This window comes from Sinocyclocheilus anshuiensis, unplaced genomic scaffold, assembly GCF_001515605.1.
Source record: "Sinocyclocheilus anshuiensis isolate Anshui unplaced genomic scaffold, SAMN03320099.WGS_v1.1 scaffold923, whole genome shotgun sequence".
NCBI lineage: Eukaryota > Metazoa > Chordata > Actinopteri > Cypriniformes > Cyprinidae > Sinocyclocheilus > Sinocyclocheilus anshuiensis.
Genome location: NW_015544138.1, coordinates 702,822 through 721,284, shown reverse-complemented (window position 1 = coordinate 721,284; position 18,463 = coordinate 702,822). Strand labels below are relative to the sequence as shown.

The 18,463-nt window shown below is 35.9% G+C and overlaps 1 protein-coding gene across 2 annotated transcripts in view; it reads left to right on the top strand.

Annotated features, from left to right (window-relative positions):
* Positions 1–18,463, top strand: part of nell2a (neural EGFL like 2a) — a 113,842-nt gene that overhangs the window by 60,750 nt on the left and 34,629 nt on the right. For both annotated transcript variants that reach the window (XM_016494760.1, XM_016494761.1), the window contains exon 13: positions 9,816–9,941. In XM_016494760.1, coding sequence (XP_016350246.1) covers positions 9,816–9,941 — 126 coding nt within the window. The remainder of the gene's footprint in view (positions 1–9,815; positions 9,942–18,463) is intronic.

Sequence of the window (18,463 nt, the reverse complement as noted above, 5' to 3'; positions counted from 1 at the left end):
GGCAGCAGCAACAATACTACAGCGAGAATAAAAGTTACGCCTTCTTTCTTTACGTGAACATATGGGCGGCGTTATGCAAATCTTCCCACATCGTGACGTAGACATGTGGGGTGTGTTTAAACGAGGCATTTTAGGAGGGTGTGGACGAGTCTTAACTTTTATAAAGAATATCTCTTTGGGTTTGAGACTTTAGTCTTTGCAACTTTAGGGATCTTATCTATTCACGAACAGCTTGTAACACTCCAAAGAGAAAGGAAAACTTGAAATCGCATCATATGACCCCTTTAAGAGGCTAGCTGGATGGGTTTTATCTGGTCAAAAACCAGTTTAGACCTGCTGCTTGTTCCAACACCAACCAGACTATGAAAGTAAGCAGAAATGAGTTTAGAAAGAATTAGAGTCACAACAGAACTGCATAGAGTCTGTGATTATGTATGACTGTTAAATGTTTTGGTTTATTGAAATCATCACTGATAGAAAGTGAAGTACTCTTGGCTCCCTGGACTCATAATGTCCCTGTTACAAAAAGCAGAAGTAAAAATGGAAAAATGAAGAAAAACAAAATAATAATAAATAAATATATATAAGTGAACAAACAAACAAACAAATGGGTGGATGGATGGATGGATGGATGATAGATGGGTGGATGGATGGATGATAGATGGGTGGATGGATGGATGATAGATGGGTGGATGGATGGATGATAGATGGGTGGATGGATGGATGATAGATGGGTGGATGGATGGATGATAGATGGGTGGATGGATGGATGATAGATGGGTGGATGGATGGATGATAGATGGGTGGATGGATGGATGATAGATGGGTGGATGGATGGATGATAGATGGGTGGATGGATGGATGATAGATGGGTGGATGGATGGATGATAGATGGGTGGATGGATGGATGATAGATGGGTGGATGGATGGATGATAGATGGGTGGATGGATGGATGATAGATGGGTGGATGGATGGATGATAGATGGGTGGATGGATGGATGATAGATGGGTGGATGGATGGATGGATGGATGATAGATGGGTGGGTGGGTGGATGGATGGATGGATGGATGGGTGGAAGGATGGATGGATGATAGATGGGTGGATGGATGGATGGATGATAGATGGGTGGGTGGATGGATGGATGATAGATGGGTGGATGGATGGATGGATGGATGATAGATGGGTGGGTGGGTGGATGGATGGATGGATGGATGGGTGGAAGGATGGATGGATGATAGATGGGTGGATGGATGGATGGATGATAGATGGGTGGGTGGATGGATGGATGGGTGGGTGGGTGGATGGATGGATGACCCACCCAGTCATCAGTGCAGCTTTTTCAGGTTATTGCTGTTTTGTCGTCATCTTACCGAATCTCATTAATTATTTAAGGCACGTTGAAGGTTTCTTCTGTCTGACAGGAAGGATCTGCTGGTAATGACTGAAGCCCGTCTGCTCACGTTAAACACTAGCTAATTAGCAGAAGAGCGGCAGGTTAGTTGTTAAGTGCTGGAGAAACGTCTTTCAGATGAAGCTCGAGGTGTTTATTGAACGTTAAATAAATCAATGTGCTTTCTCTTCTTTTGAAAGTCTGGAGGAGCTTAACCTTGTTAACATCATACGCATGTTTCTCAGCAAGGGATTTCTGTGTGCTAACAGGGTAAAAATACCTGGAAATCTCAGTGTCGTGGCATTTCCGTTCATCTCGGTGGTGGTTTCTCTTAATGATGCTCTCTGCTAATAACCGCTCACTTCTGGTCACATGGTTTTTTGAGCGAATCAGATGAGTCGTCCACAGTCATGTGACTGATCACTCTGCACCTGCAGGAAAAGTGACATCAGAACAACACTGAATGATAAACATTATATAGAAATCTGTTTCATTTATAATGTAATGAAATATTTGCAAAATGCTTGTATTATTTTGTCAGAATTAAGTTTAAATAAATTAAAATGAAAAAGTATTTTATTTCAGCTATTTTCATTTGTTTTCATGAACTTTATGTACTAAAATAACTAAAAAAGAAATCATAAAAACTATGTAAAAAAAATTAAAATACAAAAACACACAAAATTGCTGAAACTTCATTGAGAGTGACCATAAAAAACGTTTTTGAAATAAATTAAACATTAAGTGAAATAAAATAAAATATGAAAAACTTGTTGCGAAGACACTTCTCATTTTTTAGTTTAACTTGAATTAAAATAACGAAAACTGAAATAAAAAATAATAACCTTTTTTTCTTAAAAATCAAAAACTAATACAAATGACAAAAACACAGAATGACTAAAACTAACTTAATTTAAAATGAGAGTAAAAACTGAAAATACAAAAATTTAAACTAATTAAAAATATTTATAAAAACTAATAGTATCTCACTGATAGTGACCATAAAACATTTTTTTGTTACTTCAAATAAAACTGAAATAAAAATTACAAAACTATATAGAGACATAAAAAATAAAGAAATAAATGACAAAAACACAATGAATTACTAAAACTTTTACTACAATTAAAGTGAAAACTGAAAATACAAAAATTAAAACAAATTAAAAATATTAATAAAACCATAATAGTATTTAATTGAGACTGACCATAAAAAAACATTTTTTTTACTTGAAATAAAATAAACGTTAAATGAAATAAATTAAAATGTTAAAAATTATTCATTTTTATTTGGTTTAACTTGACGGACTTAAATAACTGATACTAAAACGGAAATATATAGTGTAACTATATATGAAGAGTTGAGATATATATGTAATATACTTTAATTTAAAATAAATAAATAAATATATATGTGTGGGTGTGGTTGTGTGTGTGTGTTTGTGTGTGTGTAGGTGTGTGTGTGTATGTGTTTGTGTGTGTGTGTTTGTGTGTGTGTGTGTGAGAGTGTATGTGTGTGTGTGTGTGTGTGTGTGTGTGTGTGAGTGTGTGTGTGTGTGTGTGTGTGTGTGTGTGAGTGTGTGTGTGTGTGTGTGTGTGTGTGTGTGAGTGTGTGTGTGTGTGTGTGTGTGTGTGTGTGAGAGTGTATGTGTGTGTGTGTGTGTGTGTGTGTGTGTGTTTGTGTGTGTGTGTGTGTGTTTGTGTGTGTGTGTGTGTGTTTGGGACTGCAGCCACAGATCTGTGGGAGGTGAGTGTTTTTTTAGCAGCAGGTCTGTCAGGAAAACACACGTGTTATCTTCCTGCCGGCAGATAGACAACACTGAGCCCAGAGATAGAGCGAGAAATCAGCAGATAGAAAAACATCATGCCACCCACAGCATGAAGGAGACACACAAACCACCGCTTCTCTGCGGCCGCGACCCCAAAGACCAGATCTGCTCTGATGGGTCACAGTTTGACTGAGAAAAACAGTATTAAAATACTAATAATGAAATGCAAGTAAGCACAATCATGAGGTTAGGAGAGCACAATGCATTTACATCACAACTCATCAACTATTCAAATATCGTTTATCATTTCAAATCTCATGACTTTTCATTTAAAACATGACCATAAAACTGCAGTACAAACCATACTCAAATAAAAAAGACTTACATTTTATACACATTATATATGTTAAAATGTAACAAATATCTTATTCCAAACAGGGTTATTATAGTTTACTAAAACTAAAACCATTAAAAAAACATTTCTGCTACTTGAAATAAAATAAAATAAGTTTTAAAAACTTTTATTTTAGCTAGTTGCCAAAGTGACATTTCTCTTTTTCATTTAGTTTAACTTGATGTACTAAAATAACTAAAACTAAAACTGAAATAAAAATGAATAAAAAACTAGATAGGCATATAAAAAACAAAACAATCAAAAAGTTATAAAAATGTCAAAAGACACAAAATTACTAAAACTTTAAGTAAAATTTAAATTAACACATAAAATATAACAATTTTAACGAATTCAGAAAATTTATAAAAGCTATAATAATATCTCAATGATACTAACTATAAAAACATTTTAATTACCTAAAATAAAATATACATCAATTGAAATAAAATATAAAAAAATTATGGTCAAAGCAACAATTCTTATTTATATTTAGTTTAACTCGTACTGAAATAACTAAAAGTAAAACTGAAAAATAAAACTATATAAAAATGAAAAATAATAAAAATGACAAACACACACACAAAGATATGTAATAATATATATTATGTAATAATATATATTTAAAATATAATATTATTAAACAATAATATTACATGTAAAAGCTATTATACATATAATTTATAACACACACATATATAAAACAATATGATATGTACAGAAAACAACAGGCCAATCAGAAGAGAGGCTCATGAATATTAATTAGACGGGCCAAAATCGACCTGTTCTTTGCAGAGCTCCTGAGAGAGGAGCTGTACAAATATATTGAGATGGTTTTTGGTACTTATACCGCAAATATATATTCTTCAGGACATCAAGACTTAAAATAAAACTCCAGAAAGGTGTAAAATATGTGACCTTTAAGTATTGTAAGTAGCTTTGCTTAAAGCATCTGCTAAATGCATAAATGTAAATAAAAATTATATTTCAATATCTTACATTATCTGTTATTAATATTGTACTGGGCACCTCAGTCTCTAGTAATCACAAGTAACGTGAGTTACGTAATCAGATTACTTTTTTCAAGTAACTAGTAAAATAACACATTACTTTTAAATTTTTTTTTGGAGTTACTTTTTGCAAATAAGTAACCCAAGTTACTTTGTTTTCCCATTTATTAACTGACTGCTCTCCACACACACACACACTAACTCAATGCCTGTTTCCAGACACATCAGAGACTCCTTTACGATCAATCACAAAACCATCTGTGATGATTACAAGAAAAAACCTTTTCAAATCTAGTGGCATGTTATTAGAGATGTATTTATACTCATGTTAGTTCAACATTTTCTTCCAATTTATATCCATTTAAACCACAATGTGTGTGCGTTTTCTCTGAAATCAGCAGTGAAGTTCCTCTAATCGTATGCTGCGATGCATCTGACTCAGTGACATCACTTCCTGTGTGGTTCTGTCAAACTCACGTCGTCTTGTCCACCTCTTTATGGATCTTTTTGACGGAGAGTTTGATGTTGTACTTGATGCTGTTCAGGATGTTCTTGAAGTAGGTTTTCTCGTTCACATCGAACTGTCGAGGAGAAATAAAAGGATTTGAACTCAAGCTATCATCTGGAATGGGATCATGTGATCGCTCAGAAGCGTCTTACCCCGTACTCCTCGTCGATAAGTTCAGGTTTTAACAGAAAGTCAGGATAACCGGTCATAACCATCATGTGCTGCAGCTGAGAGAAAGATTCAGAATAATGAGGAAAACTCTCAACTCTTGCCTCTATTTTATATAAACGTGTTAACAGTGTTGGGGTAACGCGAGTTACGTAATCAGATTACTTTTTTCAAGTAACTAGTAAAATAACACATTACTTTTAAATTTTTTTTTGGAGTTACTTTTTGCAAATAAGTAACCCAAGTTACTTTGTTTTCCCATTTATTAACTGACTGCTCTCCTGCTTATTAATTTAACTTTTGAAAGTGCCTTTACAGTTGCCAAAAATATACCTTTTGGGGTTTTTGTTATGAAAAAAAAAAACACATAAGCAAGCCCAGCCCAGGTTGACAAAAAGTATCGCAAAAGTAACATAATGCATTACTTTCCATAAAATGTAACGAAGTAGCACAATAAGTTACTTTTTCATGGAGTAATGCAATATTGTAATGCATTACTTTAAAAAGTAACTTTCCCCAACACTGAAAACCAAGTGCTACATTTGAACTGTTGGTTTGCTGATATTATCATCAGATCAAAAGCTCGACACAGGGTTCGTTGGCTTCTAATAGCGTGGGTTAGATGGTTTATCTGGGCTGTTTACTCCATGCTGTCCATATTTACTCCAGTGGAGATCTGAATTCGTCTGCCTGATTCATGAGCGTTAGCTGTGATTGATCGGCCTTCGCTGAGAGAACAGAAGGAGCAGAACTCAGAAAAGAAGATGGATTTCCCGTCTCTTCCTTTATCTCGCACACAAACGACGGCCTCGACCGCTCCTCCATGCTAATGCGATGGAGATGAGCGTTATCAGCAAACCAAAGCTCTGGCTCTGATTCTCCACTTCAGGAGTCTGACTGCTTGTCTTTGCTGAGGTCGCAATACTGTAGCTAAACATGTCTCCATATTTCTCAGCCATTCAGTATTCATGCTCTAAAAGAGTACATTTATTCAAAGCGATGCAAACCGATTCATTAAAACAAAAGATTCAAATGAACTGGTTCACGGAAATTATTCAAACATCTGAAATCTTTTAGCATGTTAAATTCAGAGATGCTATAATATAATTTTTTTTTAATAATAATAAATAAAATAACACAAAAAAAGTTGCAGGTGTGATAGTGGCATTAAAGTAATTATTTATATAATAAAATAACATCTAATATGTCTATGTATATATATATATATACACACACACACAGATATTTTAAATATATAATTTAGTGTGTGTGTGTTTGTGTGTGTGTGTGTATATATACACACACACACACAGTGTATATATACACACACACACACAGTGTATATATACACACACACACACAGTGTATATATACACACACACACACAGTGTATATATACACACACACACACAGTGTATATATACACACACACACACAGTGTATATATACACACACACACACAGTGTATATATACACACACACACACAGTGTATATATACACACTGTGTGTGTGTGTGTGTGTATATATATATATATGTATGTATTTTTATATAAATATATGTTTTACATTATTAACACACGCAAACTGATTTAATGAAACAAATGATTCAAGAGAACTGATTCATGGAAATTATTCAAACACAAATCTTTTTTTTTCATAAATGGTTTTTAAATGAAGAGATGCTAATAATATAAAAAAAAATTATCAAAAGGCAAATGTTGAGGGTATGATAATGGTATTAAAATTATTATTTATTAAATAATACATAATTAAATTATATATGCACACACACACATTGAAGTACGTTATGTAATTTTTAAATATATATATATGTGTGTGTATGAAATTTAATGCATCTTAATGTATACAGTGTATGTGTGCACATACATACAGTATATATTACACAATTATACACACAGTTTTACAATATTAACACAGTGACGCAAACTGATTCAGTGAAACAATTGATTCAAATGAACTGATTCGTGGAAATTACTCGTACATCACAAATCTTTTAGCTTTTCAGAGATTGCAATATTAAAAAAAAAAACTCCTAGCTTTTTCATAATCAAAGGTTGCATCTGTGCAATATTCACAATGTTATGCCAAATGTAAATATTCCTGCAGTGTATAATTTCATTCATGTATTCTTTTCTCTTATTTGTGTTTAATACATTATTAATAGCTCTTTCTTGATTGACTGCTATCTTTAAGGCACCTCAGAAGAGGTCGAGCGTGTTTGTACCGCGGTATCAGAGCGGCTAACAGCAGCTTCCTTCATCAAGGTCGCTTGATTCTCGTGTAGTTCTGTCATTACTGTCGGACCATAATTCCCGATAAGTTTTTCCTGAAGAATAACCGGCAGAAGAAGCGCGAGCTAAGTGAATTACAGAAGAGAAGCGGCGGAGGTTATGCTGAAGGACGCCAGTTCGAAGCAAATTGGGTTAATGTTTCATTTGAAGTCTTGAGCCATAAAGCCACTCTGAATTTATCACAAATGCAGCAGTTCGGCGCTGGTGAAAATTCATAAGGCTTTTTATTAGATCTGTAAGTCTATGAGATTTAATTTAATACCTTTTATTTGATCTCGCTGCGATAAATTCAAGGAGTCATGACACCTCGCTTCTCACCAAACTTTCCCCGGAAATGTCACGCATATCATCTTTTAAAAAGTCACTGAATTCATCAGACGGACACTTGAATCCAATACAAAACCCTCTTAACTCCTTGACTTGTGCACTTTTACTCTACCTTTACTCTACAGTAATACTGTAGCTAAAAATGTCCATAGATAGCCAATTATGCTCTAAAATTAGTACATCCGTATTTATGTATTTGTTTACTTAATGTTTACACATGAATCATTACCTGTGTTCTGTAATTCAACATCTTTAATTATTAAACCTCTTTCTCAAGTATTATATAAATACATATGCATATCTCTTTATTTATTCAGCTGTATATAGAGTAAATAATGCACATAAATGAACATAATTCTACTGTTCCAGATTCATACACATTATTATTATTATTTATTGTTAAGTTTTACAATTTAAATGTTTTTTTCTGCTCTCATGTCAGATTCTAATTCTGATTCTAATAACTGTTCCTCAGTCTGAGGAACAATAAATCATTTCATTTGATTAATAAATCATTTAGAATAATTTCAAATGATCAACTAAGCAGTCAGTGTTGCCAAACAGATTCGAAATGTTTAATGAAAAAGTGTTAAATAATAAGAAAATTGGAATCAAACTGATTAATTGAATCGATTCAAACTACTCAAAAGAATTAATTCATGGAAATTATTCAAATATCCCAGTTATTTTAGCATTTTGAAATCAGAGACACTAAAGTAATTTGATATTTATATTAAGAAAAATTTCTGAGTGAAAATACTTTCAAAGTAAACAGTAATAATCGTTTTCTGTGTAATTGTTTATTCTTATTTGCTTTTAATACATTGAATATTAATTTATCAATTTTTATTTCTTATTTTTTGTTGTTATTTTTATTTCTTATGCCTCTTTTATGATTATTTTGAGTTACCATTACATATATAAAATGTGCCTTGCCTTGACGAATACTGAATCAGTATTAATTTACCATCACTGATATACCATTAAAGTTTTTGTTAATTTATTTAATTAGATTTTATTTTTATATTTTCTGTTTTCATTTTAATTTTAGTTTAAATTTTAGTAATTTTGTTGGGTGTTTTTGTAATTTATTATTATTTTTTATTTATTTTTAAAATATGCCTATACAGCTGTTAAGTTACAATTAAGTTATTAAGTAACTCATATTGTGACCCTGGAGCACAAAACCAGTCATAAGAGCCAATTTTTCGAAATTGAGATGTATGCATCATCTGAAAGCTGAATAAATAGCTTTCCATTGATGTATGGTTTGTTAGGATAGGACAATATTTGTCTGAGATACAACTATTTGAAAATCTGGAATCTGAGGGTGCAAAAAAATCTAAATACTGAGAAAATCATCTTTAAAGTTGTCCAAATGAAGTTCTTAGCAATGCATATTACTAATCAAAAATTAAGTTTTGATATATTTACAGTAGGAAAGTTACAAAATATCTTCATGGGACATGATCTTTACTTAATATCCTAATGATTTTTGGCATAAAAGAAAAATGTATAATTTTGACTCATATTGTTGGCTATTGCTACAAATATACCCCAGCGACTTAAGACTGCTTTTGTGCTCCAGGGTCACATATTATTATAAGTTATTTTAGTACATCAAGTAAAAAAAAAAACAAAAATGAGAAATGTTGCCTTGAAGCTAGCTGAAATAAAATGGTTATGTTTTTATATATTACATTATAAATGTTCATATATTCTATAAATATTTTAATTTACAGGGTTTTACATTTTTTTTATTTCAGTTAGTGTTTATTTCAAGTAACAGAAAGGTTTCAGTTTTAGTAAACTATAATAACCCTGTACTGTAAATATCTGACATATCACCCACCCCGTGGTAAAGACTTCAAACCAGCAGCCCTCAGCATGTAAAGTGTCCCGGCGTGTGAGTCTGAGCTGATGGGATGTTTTCTGCGCAGATATCGACGAGTGTGCGGAGGGGAGGCACTACTGCCGGGAGAACACACAGTGTGTGAACACCGCCGGCTCCTTCATGTGCATCTGCCACACCGGATTCATCCGCATCGACGATTACTCCTGTACAGGTGAGAAACACAGACTCTCTCATACAGCTGCTGCTTAAACATCTGAAACATAAACGGCACGAGAGAGAAAGCATGAGGACAGGATTGCAGTAGGTTTGGCTTTGTCTCATTGCGAATACACTAACAGAGATGAAGCACTTCAGCCAGAATGCTGCAGTAAAGCCCTGGTCTGTTTCAGATTTGTGCTATTTTAGGCTTCTAATTATATTCATTTATCTGATCTATTAGATACACACTGATCATTATCACAGTCAGAGACTCGACCAATCAGAGGACAGAGAGTCAAGACAAACGAACCAATCACTGAGCAAAACAGTTTAAATCAGTGCAAAAATCATTATTTGAATGATGACATTCACAGTATATATATAAATATAAATATATATTCCTCATTGTTTATGTATATATATATATACAGGGTGTGATTTGTGAGCAAACCAGAGGGGGATGTTTTGAAAGATTTTTTTTTTTCTTAAAAAATATATCACAAATCACAGTGGAGCTATAAATACTGTATATAGATTATTTTTGGCAGCTGTTACAGAAACATTTTTACAATAAATATTCTGATTTGACCTCGAGATTAGATAGCTTCGATATTTGACCACTATTTATGATAATACTTCATTATAATTACACTAATAGTTCTTATTTCTGCAGGAATGCAAAATCATTTGGGAGTTAATTATATTTTGAATAGAATAACGAGACACAAATCTGTACATAGTCATATTAATTCGTTTTTGATCAGTGCTTCGCTACGCAACATACAAACTTTTACTCCAAAAGTACGCACATTATGTATTCACACGTTTTCCTCATATTTCTTTAAATAGAATAGAACCATAATTTATTAATGACTCGCAGAAAGACGATTTTCTGTCGATCCATCAGTCAATATTGCGTGATCATAATTCCCACATTATGGTAAACGTCTGCGTTCTGTCTCATAATACATTTATGCGTCAGTTTATTATATGCAATATCTGCATTAGGTCACAGTAGAGTGAGTTTTGAGCAAAAACATTGTGTATTGCTCTCATACTGTCACTCTGAAATAGACTAATGGCGCGCACTGACTTTCTGAAAAGCCCTGCATGGATTAAGGCGCGTGAACAAGGATCACGAAACCCAGACGGCCTCTATTAAGCGGGAGCGCTGAGAGTGAAAGTCCATTTCTGATTTTATTGTTGTTTGTATTGTCACGTTGCAGTATTTTACTTGCTGATGTATTAAAAAATACTTTTGTTTTTGGTATTTTATATGCTCTGTTGGTGGTTGGTGGAGTAGCATCACCCGGGGGATATTTTTTCTGCATAAGATACTAATTATTTTCAAAGACTGTATTTTGCATGTACTGTAAGTGTATTTCAGTGTACTGAACTGGCAGATTTGTTTGACTTGTTTGTACTTAAAATAAGCAAAAATCTGCCAACATATTAAGACACAATATTTAAAACATACAATCTATGAAATCAAATCAAATAAATATCTTATTCAGTATTGCTTCTGTACTTAATTTATCTAATTTTAACTGAGAAAGTAGACAAAATTAAGATTGTGTGCACAGTCATTTCCTGTCATTGCACATAAATGTTCACTCTAAATGCTGGCTGTCAATCAAATCAAATCAATATAGAAACATAACATTTTGCAGTATTATTTCTAGCAGCTCCTCGCAGGTCGTCACAGGTATCTTGCAGCATTAAATGCTGAGGAAGAGGATGTGCTTCCCTGGCGTTTTACTTTAGCTGCTGAAGCAGCGTATCTGAACCCCACGAGTCAACTTCCTGCTACCAGTCACTTCATGTTTCCACTGTAAATATGGACTATTGTTGTAATTTGTTTTAAAAAGTGTTTACCGTTGCTCCTCCACTAATTGCCCAGACTGTTACAGAAAGTGTGCGGTTTTAGTCGTCATATATCATTGCAGTTCATGGATTATTGGGACTGCGGCAACAAAACAGGATGTAAATAACCAGCGAGTGTTTCGACTTCCTGTTAGTAATTAGTCAGGCTAATACAATAAAACAGCCATTTAAGTTCATTCAAGCACAGCGGCTCTCAGTTGTACATTCAAAAGGAGCGATATAAAAAACCCAGTACGATGAAACTCAGGAGGTGTCTGCCACCGGAGGCTTTGTGCGCAGTCTTTGTTATGATAGTCTGGATTCATCTCAGTGCAGCATCAAGTGCTCCGTGTCCTTCAAGGGTTTCAACAAGAAAACAGCTTTTCTAGCAACGATACAGCAACACGTTGATGAATCAACCACCCACAATGATTTAGCAACATGTTATCACCCTAGCAACTGCATATGAATACCCTAGTAACCACCCAGAACACCCTAACAATGATATAGCAACATGTTATAACCCTAACATCCCCCTGTTGATGCCCTAACAAACACCTAGAACACCGTAACAATGATATAGCAACATGTTATCACTCTAACATCCCCCTATTAATGCCCTAGCAAACACCCAGAACACCCTAACAATGATATAGCAACATGTTATCATCCTAATATCCCCCTATAAATGCCCTAGCAACCACCCAGAACACACTAACAATGATACAGCAACATGTTATCACCCTAGCAACCACCATCAATGCCCTAGCAACCACCCAGAACATGGTAACAACAATACTGCAACACATTAACATCTTAGCAACCACCCAGAACTCCCTAACAACATTGCAACATGTTATCACCCTAGCAACAACCCAGAACACCCTAACAATGATATAGCAACATGATATCACCCTAACATCCCCCATAAATGCCCTAGCAACCACAGAGAACATGGTAACAACAATACTGCAAAATGCTAACACCAAGCAAACACCCAGAACACCCTTACAACATTGCAACATGTTATCAACCTAGCAACCATCTAGGACAGCCTAGCAATGATATAGCAACATGTTACCACCCTAACAACCCCTTATCAATGCCCTAGCAACCACCCAGAACACCATAACAACAATACTGCAACATGTTAACATCCTAGCAACCACCCAGAACACCCTTACAACACTGCAACACATGAAAACCCTAGCAACCCCATATCAATGTCCTAGCAACCACCCAGAAAACCCTAAGAATGATATAGTAACACAATAATACCCTAGAATCACCCAGTAAAACCCTAGCAACCCCATATCAATGTCCTAGAAACCACTCAGAACACCATAGCAATGATATAGCAACATGTTACCACCATAGCAACCCTTATCAATGCCCTAGCAACAACCCAAAACACCCTAAGAATGATATAGCAACACATTGATACCCTAGCAACCATCCGGAACACCCTAACAATGATATATCAATGTGTTATCACCTGTTAACATGTTAGCAACCCCCAGAACACCCTAACAACATTGCAAGACTCTAACACCCTAGCAACAACCTAGAACACCCCAAAATGATATAACAACATGTTACCACCCTAGCAACCCCCATAAATGCCCTAGCAACCATCCAGAACACCCGTACAACATTGCAACACATTAATTTCCTTAGCAACCACCCAGAACAACCTACCAATGATATGTCAAAATGTTATCACCGTAGCAACCCCCATCAATGCTCTAGAAACCATCCAAAAAAAACCAAGAATGATATAGTAAAACATTAACACCCTAGGAACCACCTAGAAAACTCTATCAATGACATATGAATAAAATGTATAAATATATGTATAAAATATATATTTTTAAAATGTAGTAGTATTTATAAAGTTTTAGCTTTTAGTTTTGGATCTGTTTTTAGTTGTTTTAATACTACAATTGATTGCTTCTGTTGTCCTCATTTGTAAGTCGCTTTGGATAAAAGCGTCTGCTAAATGACTAAATAAATAAATAAATATGACCATATTTTCACGCTAGCAACTCCCAGAATACCCCAACAACATTGCAACATGTAACACCCTAGCAACCATCCAGAGCACCCTAACAATGATATAACAATGTTACCACCCTAACAACCCCTTATCAATGCCCTAGCAAACACCCAGAACACCTTTACAACACTGCAACACATTCAAACCCTAGCAACCACCCAGAACACCCTAGCAATGATATGTCAACATCTTATCTCCCTAGCAATGTTATCACCCCCATCAATGCCCTAGCAACCATCCAGAACACCAAAGCAATGATATAGTAACATATTAAGGCCCAATCCCAATTCTACCCCTTAGCCCTTCCCCTTTCCCCTACCCCTCCATTTCGCGCGTTCACGTGAAGGGGTAGGGGTGTCTCAATTCTCTTTTGGTTGGAGGGGTAGGGGTAGGGGAAGGGCCAGACAGCCCTTCAAACGAAGATTGTTCGGGACCACACTTCAAACGAAGGGGTATGAATTATCACAGCGTAAACCGGCGTCAGCGGCAACATGGCTGCCCGAGCGAACAAAAAGACACATGTAAGAATTTTTGGCATTAATAAAGATTTTAACGGAAAGTAATTATTTGTTTTATGTTACATTCAATCGTGAGTTCATATTTATGGTCATGTTACTCAAAGAAATGTTTGCAAAAAATCGCTAAAGTTTGCTAACGTCATATAATTACTGACTGCACGATAGTGCCACAACATATTTTCATGACTGATCAGGGCGATAATAACCACCATAGACATTGAGGAGGGCTAGTACCCCCAATAATTATAAATCGCTAAACCCTTTTCTGAAATATTGCCAATTCGAGAGAGAGAGAGAGAGAGAGAGATGAAAGTTGCGTGTGTGCGCGTCTGTGCATTTCTCTTTTTATAGTGAGTTTACTTCAAAAACAGCGATTTTATCCTCTCGTCGCTGGAAAATATAACGTAGCGATTCAGTATTTAAACTGTTATTAATAAAAGTCGTGGGGCAGCGTTGACAAGTTTCTTTGCTCCTGGATGTGTGAGCTGTGCGATATTTGATGTGTGTGTGTGTGTGTGTGTCAGTAAGCAGCGCATTAATATAGAACGGTAATTAAAAGCTCTAATTCACACCAGCACACCAGTATAGGTGTGTGTATTGTAGGAGTTAGATGACGTATGATGACGTGTGACGGCATAGTAGTGGTGTCCCAATACTTAGGGGAATATTTTCACCCCTACCCCTTCACACTTTGTTTCAAGGGACAAGGGGAAGGGGTAGGCAGAGGGGTAGGGGATGGGGAAGGGGTATAAAATAGAATTGGGATTGGGCCTAACACTCTAAAAACCACCCAAAACACCCTAGCAATGATATAGCAATATGTTACCATTCTAGCACCCCCATCAGTGCCCTAGCAGCCAACCAGAACACCCTAGCAATGATATAGCAGCAGGTTAACACCCTACAAACCACAGATAAATGCCTTTATTATGATAGTCTAGATTTATCTTGCAACATGAAGTGCTCCATGTCCTTCAAGGTTTTAAACTGTCTTTTTAAAAGGAAAACAGCTTTTATAGAGCCGAGCGCACTGTATTTCTCTCCTCTGTGGAGTTATTGATTGAGTTGCGCGTCTGCGGTAGAGAGCATCCCAAAGCACCTCACCAAAACTGATAAACACTTTTAACATTTAATTCCTTGCATCCCCCCAGAGATGAATATGAGAGTACTGATGGATTACATTCTATTGCATGGATCGATATTAAAATGTCTGTGAGCTACAAGAGCCCAGCATTCCCAGAATCCATCAGTTCGTGTGATTAAGTCGACTCCCTGCTGTAATGACACAGTCAGATTCTCTGTCAGCCTCACGTTGACTTACCGAGATGAAGCCATACAGCCATAATCACAGTCTCTGTGTGTGCCGGGATACGAAACCCCTCGACGCTCCAGCATGAGCTGTTGCTTATGAAAAGAAAATGAATAATAAGACCATAAAGCACCTTACAGAAGCACTGAGAATACATGCTCTTAATTGCAGGAAGTTGCTTACCCTGAAAGCTCTGTATGAAAATTGAAAAGTTAATTGAGTCAGAGCAGTGGTGCAGTGCTCATGTTCACACTTTGCTGACGTGTTTTTGCGCTCTACATGTCACTTCGGCTCAACCAGCGGCATCAATTTGGGATGGGGTTTTCTGTTTCCCTGACAAATGATCCATGAGTAGTGCTCGGGAAACCTGCTTGGAAACATCATGACAGTCACACTAGCAATGGCATAGTGATGTGCTAACAACCATTTAGAATACCTTAGCAATAATATAGCAACACATTAACATCCTAGCAACCGCCCAGAACAAGAGGGTCCTGACCCCCCCATCCTGTCACCCCCGTGTTTTACGCCCCTGACCCTAGCAATAATATAGCAACATGTTATCACCCTAGCAACCCCCTATCAATGCCCAAGCAACCATCCAGAATACTTAAGCAATGATATAATAGACATTTACACCCTAACAACTGCATATAAATGACACAGAACACCCTAGCAACAATATCAACAACACGTAACACTGTAGCAACAATAAAACAACAGATAACGCCCTAGTAACCACCTAGACCACCCTAGAAACAATATAGCAACATGTTAACTACTCTGAACATCAATCATTGGGCAGTGAGCAAATCCAAGGTCATGGATTCGATTCTCAGGGAATCGAATATATATGCACTTTTTGGATAAAAGCATCTGCCAAATGCATCAATGCAATTGCACAAATAACGACCTCATCTGACATTGGCGGGACAAACTGAAAGTCCCGCACCAAAATCACGCCATTGCCAATACGGCTGCATGGGGCCGCTGAAGCAACCAGATTGCAGTTTCATTTGATGCATGAAAATAAAAGAGTATTTTCCAGAGTTTTGTGTTGCCGGGGTGTTTCATTATGTAAAAAGCTGCTTTGGAAGATATTCTGGGAATATTCATACGTCTGTATTGGCTTCTCCATCCTTGTGGATTCTATTGTTTCAAAGCAAACCGGTGCCAGGCTCCGCTCCGCTCTGCCAACTTCTCCTCCGCTCGTCCCAGCGCTACTTTAATTTCATCCCCTTCTTTTTGAGCTCCACTTCATGAAAAATGAGAATAAAAACCCTCTCCCAACGCGTGCCAGCTGTACGTAATCAAAATACACCCATACGTTGCCCTGAAACCGCCCAACTTTTAATGAGACAGAGCCGCTCTCATGCATGGAACATCTCACGCGTCTCGGCTTTGAGGAGAGTGCGAAATGAAGTTCTACGCCACTGTCTCGTAATAACGCCACAGGTGCTGTAATTAATAGCTCTGTTTGCTTAAGACGGAAGCCCAGAGAGAGGTTTTCCTCATCCTCCACGCAAACACACTTCACACACGGCTAATCCAGACCTGCGACGACCCCGCTAGCGCTAATGAAACACTTTCTCTCCTTCTCCGTGGAGAAGGTAATTAGTTGTGAAATGCCGAGCGCAGCAGTTTGTTCCTGGAAAAACTATATTGATAAATGTTTGATTGTTCGTGTGCAGATGGCTGCTGGATTTATGACTGAGCTTGCAGTTCTGAGCTGGAGTTACCAGGCCTTAAACAAACGCTCATCTGTTAAACGCCTCGGATCTGACAGATACGGATGAGCTGAAGCGTTTATGTACTTATAGATTGTACTATGTAGTCGGTGGTTATTGTAAAGAACAGTGTCAGTTTAACAGCTTCATTTATGCACTTGGCTGATGCTTTTTATCCATTGCACTCAGTTCATGTATGCAAAAAAAGATACGTTTACTTGAGAAACAAAATTGCTTGATATAAAATCTGCTTGGGGTCAGAAAGATAAAGTTATTTTCCCTTTGAATTAAGTTTATTTTTCTGACCCCCTTGGCAGGTATTTTCTTGTTTTAAATATAAACTCATTTAATTTTGATAGATTTTTCAGAAAACAAGACTTGCAAGACTGCATCTCAAGTAGAGCAAGACAAAAATACTGAGTAAGATTTTTTAAATATATATATTGAACTCTGAGTATTTGTTTTTTGTAAAATATCTAGGCATTCTTAAATCAACATACTTTACTTGAGAAGCAAAATGACAGGATATACAGTATAATTTTAATGAAAACTGTATTAAAAATAAGTGAGTTTATGCATAAAACAAGAAAAAAATATCTGCCAATGGGGTCAGAAAAATAAAGTTATTTTCCCTTTAAATTCTTGTATTTTTCTGACCCCATTGGCAGATATTTGTTTCTTGTGTTAAGCAGAAACTCACTTCATTTTTATACTTTTTAAATAGAAAAAATAAACAATCTGCAGATTCAACATACTGCACTGCAAAAAAAAAAAACAGTAGTATTGTAATATATATAACCCCGCAGCACGACGAGGATGCCAGATCCCCTGTTTATTTTGGACACTATTCCCTTTTCTGGACACTGTTTTATTTTCTGTAAATAAAAGCCTCTCCGAGGCCTGACGCCACACCCACTGTGTCTGTCGTTTGGTCGTCCCGTGACAATATATATAGGTGCATCTAAAAAAATTTGAATAACGTGAAAAAGTTAATTTTTTTTGTAACATTTCAAAATGTGGAACAAAGTGTTTTTTTTTTTTTTTTTTTTTTTTTTGTGGAGT